General features: G+C 50.0%; 1 protein-coding gene across 1 annotated transcript; it reads right to left on the bottom strand.

Moving 5' to 3' along the window:
• Positions 1 to 191: 191 nt before the first annotated feature.
• Positions 192 to 8,562, bottom strand: LOC119097266 (zinc finger CCCH domain-containing protein 13-like; the record flags this gene model as incomplete). The annotated part of the gene is given in 3 exon segments (XM_037220315.1): positions 192 to 386; positions 982 to 1,114; positions 8,489 to 8,562. Coding segments are annotated over 3 exon segments (402 nt in total), but the record flags the coding sequence as incomplete, so codon positions are not given.
• Between the last annotated feature and the right edge of the window lie 2,781 nt (positions 8,563 to 11,343).

Genomic DNA, 11,343 nt, shown 5'->3' with positions numbered 1-11,343 from the left:
CTCTCTCTCTCTCTCTCTCTCTCTCTCTCTCCTCTCTCTCTCTCTCTCTCTCTCTTCTCGCTCTCTCTCTCTCTTCTCTGGCTCTCTCTCTCTCTCTCTTCTCTGGCTCTCTCTCTCTCTCTCTCTCTCTCTCTCTTCTCTACTCTCTCTCTCCTCTTCTCTCTCTCTCTCTCTCTCTCTCCTCTCTCTCTTCTCTCTCTCTCTCTCTCTCTCTCTCTTTCTCTCTCTCCCTCTCTCTCTTCTCTCTCTCTCTCTCTCTCTCTCTCTCTCTCTCTATCTCTCTCTCTCTCTCTCTATCTCTCTCTCTCTCTCTCTCTCTCTCTCTCTCTCGCTCTCTCTCTCTCTCTCTCTCCTCTCTCTCTCTCTCTCTCGCTCTCTCTCTTCTCTCTCTCTCTCTCTCTCTCTCTCTCTCTTCTTTCTCTCTCTCTCTCTCTCTCCTCTCTCTCTCTTCTTTTTCTCTCGTTCCCTCCCCCATCCTTCTTCCACCTTCCCTCCTCTTGCGCACTTCTTATGGCTTGCGAGGGTTCATCTTCATTGCGTGGTTAATGGCGATAGCTGGGTAGGACCACGTACACTTCTCCAGGTGACTCCAGTCGCTTTCTCCTCAGCCTTCTTTCTTCGCAAAATGATAACTGCGAAATCGTTACCAAGACGCCATACAAAGCCAACGATGCTTCCATCCGCAATCCCATAATTCACTCCAGTCGTCAGTGCAAACATCTTATTGCACACAAATATGCCATTCGTTGCAACGAACTAACATTCGACAAGTCGATGCTTTCTGTCCAGCTTCTCGAAGACGCCAGTCCTCCTTTCTGGTCGCCCAGGGCTCAGAAGTTGATGACGATTTCCTGATCAAATCACCATCGATCCGCCAGTTGAATCATTATTTGTCGAAGTTCTCGCAGACCGGGAGCTGCCACAACAGCGGCGTGACCTCGCCCCTCTCCGGAGTGTCACATTTCCGGCGTGCGGTGTCACCAGAGTCAGGGGATCTATCACGTGTCGCCTGAAGCCGACTCGGCCATGGTCGCCGCGATCCATTAGCGGCTGTGCCGGCGGTCTGAGGTCGGCGGCCACCTCCGGGCTGACCGAGGCGGGCTGGTGCCGCCGGCTGTCCAAGACCGGTCTGCGATGGTCGGACTGGGATGGTCTGCGATGGACGGACCGGGATGGTCTGCGACGGACGGACTGGGATGGTCTGTGATGGACGGACTGGGATGGTCTGCGATGGACGGACTGGGATGGTCTGCGATGGACGGCTTCATGGACGGTCTACGGCACCTGGGTGGTTCAGTCCAGAGTCGCTGATTAATGCCGTCAATTTCAGCGGGCTCCATATGCGTAGGGTTGATCTGACCGAATGCCGGGGTTTATCATTCAGCACCCGGCAGGCCTTGGATGCGGTGACAAATTGTGGGGTGTCAGCTGCCATGTAAGTGCTATACTTTACACCACAGCTGTTCGGGTCCTGCTCCGCAAGTCATCGGGTAAAGGAGGGGAGAGAGCACTCAACAGGTGACTGTGGAATGGACAAAGCTGCAGAGTTGATTTGTCCCTAGATGATCTTGATTGTGTTTGTTAATCTGCGGATTAATAGCAAGCTGGTTAAGATCTTGAGGTTTAACTAACGCTTCAAAGAATTTGTGTCTGACATCATGAAAAGAAAGCGAAGTAATCAATAGATGTCATATGTTGTAGCATCGTATATTGAACCTGGGTTTAGTGCTGTTTTCGTGATCAGGAGGCTAAGGACAGCGCTGATACAGGTGATGAGAAACCGCTCCGTGGTCAATTAATCTGCTGAAAAGCAAGCATGACACGTTTGGATCCCATGCTCCAGAATTTACATGAAAGGTCAAAGACTTTTTGGTAATGCCATCCAATTTTAGTGGCAATGCCTCCAAGACTGAATGAAGGATACCGCAGCGTCAAAACACTGTAACACGGCTGCGGCAGTACGATTATGTGTCGGCGTAGCAAACTGCTCGTTAATGTAATCCACTTCAACATGAATTTGAAAGGACCCGTCTCGTACCAACTTTGAGGATCTATTATATGATTTGCTTCTGTCGTACATCTGGTAGGTGCGCTGTTCGAATGCATGATGTATATTTCCTTGTTTCAGGTACGTTTCAAACCAAATGGCTTGTGTGTTGTACCATCCACGCGAAAATCAGGTAAGCCCATTCAAGACGTCGTGCGTTCAAGTTAAGCATTCCGTCGCAGCGACGGTACAGGTCCATACCAGCTCCCGCCCTCCCGACCAGGATTTCACATTCGCCGCACCGGGCTGCGGACAGTCGGTGCAGACGGCATTGTGTGCCTGTCACGCCTAAATCCATCCTTGGCGGCGGTGCGCGGCTTGCGTCGGCCGCCGCCGTCTCGTGTTACCCTCACCGTCCGCTGCAGTCCCCTGACCGGAGGAACGGCAAAGAAGCATCGCACGCTTCGAAATTGATTCAGCTCCAGAGCATGTTTGTGAGACGATCCAATGGCATAAGACGTAGGTGCACAAGAAGTCGAGAACTCATGGTTGTTAGCCACGTCTTTGGATATAGTTTTCGTCTGCTCGCTTCTTTGTGTCTGAACTGATTGCATGAGTATTCCTGCACATGTGTAATAATGGTGGCGAGACCATGCCCATCATTTAAATGGCCTGACGGCCATTAGATGCATAATCCCAGAAACTTCTGGCTCGCTAAAAATTTTCACTCTCAAAACAAGTGACAGATTGGATTTTGGCACAATTCATTACGTAAGCCAAACGTGATGGGACCGACTTTCAGTGAGACAGATCCCATATCAGCGTTCTCCAGAGAGGAATGACGATTTTAAAGTGACCAGTGCGTTGCGCATATCTGAGTAAAACGTGAGTCCAGTGGTATAAGCCGCAGAATCTGTCCTTAGCTTAGCGTCCATATGACCATCACGTTGAGTGCGCTGACTTGTTGGACAGGGTGCAGTCAGCTGAAAAGTTCGCTGCAGTATAGCATAGCCGTATGCGGCAGTACAGCATAGCCGTATGCAGCAGTTCAGCCAGCGTGTCCGATGCCGCCGGAGCGTTGACTGATGATTGGTCGTTTGGCCGGCCGACCGGGCCCGGCGGCTGGCGGTCCGACGGGCCGGTGACCGGCCGTCTGGGTGGAGTCCACACACCCGCAGTAGGAGGCCGACCGCCGCTCCGTAGGGGTGACGCGCTGCCTCCCGCACCGCCACCCGGCGCCCCGAGCTCAGCCGGCACGAGGCGCCGTCACGATGACCCGCGTGTGGACAGTGAGTGTGTTGGTCTGCCTGATGGCCGTCACCGGAGCGGGCAGGTCGGGCAGGGTCGGTGACCTGACCTGCCGCTCAGAGGTCCGTGGCGAACCTCTGACGGCAGTGATGGGCAAGCTCGTCGCTCTGAACCGAGCTCGAGGCACGGGAACGTTCCGAGTGAGGCGCGTCCTGCGAGGCGATGGGAATTGCGTCACACCCTGATCGAGTGCACGGAATCGGAGCACAAACGTGCGGTGCGTCGGTCAAGAAAGGGTCGAGACGGATCCTTCTCGTCACCGGGCAACGAAACCCATTTGAAGTTCGTGGCTTCTTCAGGATTACTAAAGGCAACGTGCGGAGGGTTCTACAAATACCAGGTTGGTGAGAAAATGACACGCGGTCTGTGTTGGATGTTCTCAGATGAACATGATAAGCATGCTTCGTGCACTCCATTCTTCCAAAACACCAGCGTTTTCCGAAGTTAAGGACCACTGACATTAAACGACCGTTTTTTTAGATTTAGCTCAAACCTCCAACGTCATAATTGTTGAGCATAGTGTGCTTGAGAATGTCCGTCTACTAGGACCAGTGCCCGAAAGTGGTTCGCATTCCAGTTTAAACCACCATTCATCGCGTCATAAGTTTCTCACCGGTGGCCAGCAGCGGTCCGTTATTACAGAAGGGTATCATTGCTGGAATGTGTCGGCCTAACTTGATTATAGGTCCTGGAATTCATTCGGGCATGACCTCATAAACGTGCTGACGGATGCTTTGGCGACTGTATCATGCGTTCCACTGTGGCGAAAGTTTTTCTTCCAAATGGACTGCATATCTTATTTCGACAGAGTACCATTGCACAAGCAATCCAGGTAACACAGACAGTTCCCAGCTGTTCATCGAAAGGCCTCCCAGACATAGCATTTGTGCCAGGCGTTTGCGGCTCTGTTGTATCACGTGTTTGTCAAACCTCGATAAGCTTTCGGTTGAATCGCACGCAAAGTTGGCTAATTTTTTATCGTGTAGCGTGAAGAGACTTTTTCAGGACATTGAAAATGTGTCTAGGCAGTAAATTGTAGTGTTTCAATGACACTTCATTCCACCTCTATGTCCAAGGGTTATAGATCATAAAAATGCACTTGGAAACCCAGTTCTGAACACTAACACGAACTGATCCCACTCCCACTCTGATCGTGATGCCACCACTGTGCATGCCACCACTGAACAAAGCTTGAACATTGTAGCTAAAACACCGGTCGTAACCCTCTTCATGGCATGCCCCGCGTATAAATGGTGGGTTCAGTAACTATGTCGTAAAACAAAACGACTATTAATCAACCTGTAAGGTGTTCCGCAACCGCAGATTAGTGGGAGTCCACAGTTGACGCCTCGTTTTCACCCAACCTCATGTGCATATTAAAGCAGAAGAGACAAACTACCCTCATTTGACAAAGATCAGCAATCATGCGAACATATTTACCACCACACTAACCGTTGGGATTTATTCTAACGTCTTTGAGGAATATGTCTGTTTAATCTCTCTTACTTAATACGCAGGCGCTGAAACATTCTTTTTTCCCGGACTGACAATCACACAAGACCGACTCCATAGCAATGTTCCCGAACTATGATCAGCAATAGAGTATTAAACTAATAAAGACGTGAGCGTGCAGAAATCAGCCGTGAGGCAGAGTCCATGAAGTTGTTCAGTACTCACAGGCTCTGGCTGGGTCCTACGATCGCCATGGACAGCGCATACCGGGTTCTGGTACTGTTCACGGCCTCTGGGCTCCCTTATTCCGGCCCTAAAGAATGAACGCTATATACCTGGGCTGAAAATGGGGGATGACCTCACAAAAAACAGTGCCGGTCACGGACTGATCATTTTGCTCAGCATACCCAATGCGCGTGCATGCCAGAATGAATAGTGTTGGTTTGGTTTCCATTTTGCCATCGACGGTTGCCATTGTAACACATCATCATAATAACATGATGCGTGCACGTTTGGGCGCCAAATACAGATGTAGGATTGGAAGAAAGCAGCCGTGCAAGTAAACCCCAACCAAAGATGAAGTTTTTGAGGAATTGCTTCACAAGTCCGATGTCAGCTAAAGAGCTTTTCAGGGCATATGCCACCGTTTGTCGGAGCGCCAATGGCAGCGGGGAAGATGTTAGGGGTGCAAAAGTGAAAGGTCTCTGCTGGACTGGTCATCTGTTTTCTACTGGAGCTACCCAGCATGAAAATCGTTGACTGTGGGGACACCATTCTCACGTCACCAAATAACGCAGACCTGAACCAGAACTCCAGCACCCGACTTCGGGACTGGTTGTTGCTAAAATACGTTCATACAGTGTCCGCTGACACAAATACCTGTAGCACCCATAGAGTGCCACCCACAGCCCACCCGTCCTTTATTTGCTGTATACCTCCGCCGTGTTTCCAATGACACAATCGCTCCACGTGCACATACGGAATTTGCTCTCCCCGTCCGTTTGTGCGCGCGTCCGTTTGAACACACAGGAACATGCTATTCATCTATTCGTTCCCTTTCCCGTTCATTTCTCTTCCGCGGTGCTTCTTGGAAATCAGTGGGCCGTTTTTGACAAGCTGCTTGTAAAGCTGAAGGGTTCTGTACCTCACGGCAATCACATATCATTCAGCTGACTATCCCTGGTACAGTCTGGTTCTCGGCATCGATAGTCAGCTGTCCATCAGGACGTCAAATAGATGGACCCGTTCGCCCTTGTGTATTATGACTTCGCAGATCAATGTAAACGCGATTAGTGTTTGCGGTTAAGGCGTCCCTTGAAATGGTCTCTAATACAAATAAATGCTTCCAAAATAGCTTGGGAATTTGGTGTGAATCTGGGGTCATGCCTTAAATGTATGCATATATAGAGAAAGTTTACGGTTCGAAGTTTACGTCACATGTATTGTATTTGGTGTTCATCAAAGGACCTGGACCAATTGCCGCAACGCTAATCGGAGAGTGGCTCAGTGCAAGTGATCTATCTACCGCAAGGAATGAGGCGGGGAGATCCCATGCTGCTGATCATAAAGCCACAGCCAGGCTGACCGGTCCACATATGGCCACATCTCTCACGTCCATGGTAAACCTCCCCACACAACCAGCTGACCAGCCCACATATGACCTCATCACTCACGTCCATGGTAAACCTCCCCACACAACCAGCTGACCAGCCCACATATGGCCTCATCACTCACGTCTATGGTAAACCTCGTCACATAACCTAGCTGACCAGTCGACATATGGCCACATCCTTCACGCGTCTGCCGCGCTGCACACATTCATCAGGCTGGCTGCAGCTCGCCGCCTCCGACCGGTGAGTCATCCGGGCCGCGTCATCAGCGTGATGGCGGCCGTGATGACGCGCTGCCGCACCGGCACGGCCCGCCGCTCGGGACCAGGCGATACCGTTCACAGACAGGCTCAGCGGCGGAGGCCATTTATAATAGGGCGATCCTGCGGCCTGGACGGACCGCACACTCCGAGAGGTCCGCTGGGGCCGTGTTCAGCTGCGTGCTTGGGGCGTCAGATGAGCAGACCACACGCTGAGACCGGAGGACAGGACCGGTCCGACAGCAGTCATCACTCACTGACCTGTCGGAAGCAAAACAGGCGGCTGGCAGCGAATACACAGCCAGGGAGTGGTCTCTTGAGCGAACTGGAGCGTCATCTTTGTGAACATCTCGAGTAGAATTGGTTTTTATGCATGCCCGCATGAAATTAATAAGATGGCAGTTAGGTTTGCATTAAACAAATTATAAAGTGTATCGGGGAAAGGTCAGTGTTAACTGACAACAAAGGCATCCCTGTGCTTTCACCAGACCGTGTGCAGTCCCAGTGCCACACAAGTTGTGCGTTCTCCTGTTACGCCATCCGTTTACCGTGGCGGCATTAGACGGTCACCGGCTCTCCATTGACCGCGGCGGGGAGCGGCTGCCAGTGATAGTATCTGCGAGCCTCGGCCCGACCACAGCTCTGCACACCACCCATTGACGTCGTTGGTGACCTGGGGACGGCCGGTCGGTGTCATCAGATCTCGATCCGCCGTCGGACGGGCCGTCAGGGCCATACGAGGCTCGAGCATCTGCGGACGGGTGTGTGTCTGCGCTCCATCCATCATCAAATCGCAGCATCACCAGGCCGACCGACCGACCCGCTTCGCGGTCAGCAAGACGCGTGCGGGGCGCGTGCACGGCATGCAAGACCGTGTCCTCCCACCGGCCACGCGCCGATGATACCGAATTACGGGCCAGGTTATTATTGATGCGCGTTGGAGGAGGTCACCTTGCTTTGCTCGCGTTGCCTGCCACTTTCGGTGGTTAGCAGGATGAATGATCCGGGTAAAGGTGCCCCTTCGGCTTCGTGTGGCACGTTAATGGCACCCAGACGGTGCGTGCCTCAGCCTGAATGCAATCACCGCCAGCGATCTCTATAATGCGCATAAGCTCCCGCGGCCTATTCGCCAGCCAGCATTGTGCGACGCCCCTCGGACTCCACCCTGCTGCTGTGGATGCCGTATTTACCGGCTGCACTGTCCCCGGCAGGCCAACAGTTCAGGCGTGCAGCCGTAAATAACACGGCTGAGAGCTGAGACCCAATGGTGATACCAGACCTGTGCGGCTGTAAAGACTGGAGAAAACCACGCTACATATTGGAAGCGGGCGGTGTGGCCAGCAGAGCCGACATGTTTATTTGTGTACTACCGTCGTAAAATACGCGACCGCAGGTGAGAAGACACTAAAACCTCAGAAGCAATGAATAAACATGCGTTTTTTTCTAAGACCTGACACCGTGAGGTACGGATTGCAGCCGCACACACACACGGAGCTCAGACACCAAGGCGCAAGATACCAGGCTGTGCGTGTTAGGGCTATTCACAATACTGCTCGTCGATCCCTGCGGTAACGTGGTCTAAATTGTCATCGAAGGGACAAGCCAGAGACACGTTTTTAAAAACGAGATGCAATGTGGATAAGATAAATGTTGGTAGTAATGCTTGAAATATATATGGCATTGTGTCAGCAGATTAGGCTTGATAAAAAAATCGAGTGGCTCCTTATTAAATGAACACCTTTTGAATGATGCAATCTTCAGCCTGTTCTATGCAACATGCCATTTATTTCTAATGGTAAACAGTTTATTCGGCTTATATTACCGTCGTTGCCTTTTTGTCTGCATAGATGAACATTTCTCGGTAGTTTCACTTCTGTCTCGTCTTTCCATCAACCCCTAATCTCTGCTTTTGTTCTTCCTTGACCTCTTCACCTTCTTTCACTTGTTGACAATCGGACAGTTCAGTCACCGTATATTATTGTCATTGCCTTTTTGTCTGCGTATATGAGCATTTCTCCGTAGTTTCACTTCTGCCTCGTCTTTCTTTCATCTCCTAATCTCTGCCTCTGCTCTTCCCTGACACCTCCGCCTCCTTTCCCTTGGGGACAGCGGTGCACCGTCCCCCCGATTTTGCTCCTCTTCAGTGCCACATCCCCCGGGTCGGTGAGCGACTCTGCCGCCTGGCAGGCCAATTAGTGGCGGCTATCGGGCCGATCTGCGCCCCCTCCCCCGCGGGGTGTGGGGTGGGCTGGGCCGGGCTCCACCCCGTCCCGCCATCCGATACCATCTCCGACGGCCCCGCCGGCCGACAGACCCCGGCGAGAGGAACAACGGTCAGTACAGACGGCCGGGGATGCTCCGGCGGCAGGACGGGAGGAGAGCGGGGTGGTGGTTTGTTACGCTGAGGACCAGTGACGGGGTGTTTGGTGCTCAGGGTGGCAGGACGGGAGGAGTGGGTGGTGGGATACTGCTGAGGACAAGTGACTGGGTATTTGATGTCAGTTGTGTGAGCACAGGTAAGGAAGCGTAAGGAAATAGCGTAATAATGAACTGGTAAATATGGCGGTAGCAATTAACGCATAATGGTTACGCATCAACGCAATGTTTGTTCTGCAGCCCTCACTCATTGTTTCGGTTGTGAACGTATTCGAGCATTCATGTAGACAGTGCATGTCTTCCAGCATCCTTGCTCACATCATCATTCCTTGGGTTTCAAGGCAGTTCGGATAAATTGTCTTTTTGGTGACAGGCATGACCCGCTTTTTCGTGGGTTGGCGGATGGCTGTATTCAGCCATAATTCTTGCCGTACTCAGCAAAAACAAGAACACCGCACTCTTTTTGTGAACATATTTCGGGTGAGGTATAACTTAACGCTCTAATTAAACAGATGTGCACATGACATGTATACAGCTTCATGCAGAATTCAGCTTATGCAGTAAGCTACAGAGACCTTCATATGCACACAAGTCGTCCACCCAGCCTCAGCATTTGCTCACATATTCAGAGATAAACATACAAGCTTTGCTCAATAATGCAAACATTTTTCGCAGCATATTTAATGGATGGATCTGCGTATATCCATACATGTGTGACACACATGCGTATACATACATACATGGGACCTATATGCTAGTTTAGTATTCGATGTTGCATATCAGACTATATGTATTTAGAAATAGGATTTAGGCTCAGACACACACATTCGTGCACTTTAGCAGAAAGTTTTTGTTTCAATGACAAGGTTGTTAAATGCAAATTAAAGGCCCACCTCATCAGTTTGTCAGCCCGCTTGTTCGCTCGTTGGAGTAAAATCCTTTCGATGCATTTAGCCAGTCATACATCAATGCGGTGTTCCGTTATATTTGTCTCACCTGACAGACGTTTTTTTTAGGACATAACATTTCCAATTAAAAGTGGAAAAAATTCAAGTCGCGCATACAATGAACGAACGGCTTAACTTCCTAAACATGCCCCTCAGATGTAATACAAGGCGTACAATCAGGAAAGAAATTGTGCATACGAACTCGGGTCTTGGCTGCCATGTCATGTTCTTTGATCAGTCTGAAACAAAAAGAGCAAAGAATTAAGCAAAAATTAATTGTTTTGTGTCGGTCTCTACTTAATGTGTAATTCTACATCCTGTCAGTGTCATAAAACAAGAATCTATCATTTTATGCTCCTGAAAGCAAATGAACTCCAAACTGCTTTAGGACATGAGCGATAATTATGTATTAAGCAAAGGATAGTTGAGGCTCAGTTACCAACAAATGTCCTGCCTAATTTAGTCAAGCAGGTATTCTTGATGTGGTGGCGGGATTTTTCAACACCCTTTGATGTGGGGAGCCAGCTTGCATGGCAGCGATCCAGGAAATGTATCTACAAGACACATTGCAATTAACACAAGGTGCAGCAGTCAGAGGATTGATAATCTGTACACATCAGACAAACAGCCACATAGGTATACAAACTGATAACGACCGGTTGATAAGAGTGCAGTTCGTTTGATTTTCGACCTGTGTTCTGAAATCAGGCTAATCCTTTTTGACATACATTGGGCCTACATATGTTACTGTCAACAGTCACAAACAGTGATGTAAAGTTTAGATGATGTATAATAGTAATGTAATGTTTAGATGATGTACAACAGTAATGTAAAGCAGTAGAGAAGTGAGCAAATTTGCATATTGCAAATTGTGTTTTACTGTTTTGTTTGTAAATTAATGAATAAGGTTTTTTTCGTCAATATTTTTTAGTAATGCTGCTTTTACTTTTGTGGTGTTTTTTATCAGAACCAATTGCCTGATATTTGTTGCTCGTCTTTGCAAAGTTTTTGCCAGTCCATTCTGCTTCATGCTGTGTCCACTTCCTTTCCCTCCATCCTCTCTTGCGTTGTATTTCCCTGCTCCTACCGTGCTTTCCTCCCTGCTCGCCACCCTGTGCTTATCTGCCCTCCCGCTGTTCCTGCCCTATATGCAGGCCTTGTAACGTATTTAGTTTCCGACCTTTGCCCATCTGTTATCTGCTGCTCCTGTACTCTATCCTCCCTTAATGCCTCGATCCTGACTACGGCTTTCGCCTTCTTTCCTCCCGTCGTCCTCAGCTTAAGCCCTCTCTAATCTTGCCACCCTTACCTCACCACCTGCGCTCTTCCCTTTCCCTTCCTCAGCATCCGCCCTCCCTTAAACTCCCTTAGCTCCCGCCCTCTTCCCTCCCAAACTCACCTCC

The sequence above is a fragment of the Pollicipes pollicipes genome, unplaced genomic scaffold (genome assembly GCF_011947565.3).
Source record: "Pollicipes pollicipes isolate AB1234 unplaced genomic scaffold, Ppol_2.1 Scaffold_4295;HRSCAF=5057_pilon_pilon_pilon, whole genome shotgun sequence".
Taxonomy (NCBI): Eukaryota; Metazoa; Arthropoda; class Thecostraca; order Pollicipedomorpha; family Pollicipedidae; genus Pollicipes; species Pollicipes pollicipes.
Note: the sequence above shows the minus strand (reverse complement) of the source record. Positions and strands in the feature narration are given on the sequence as shown.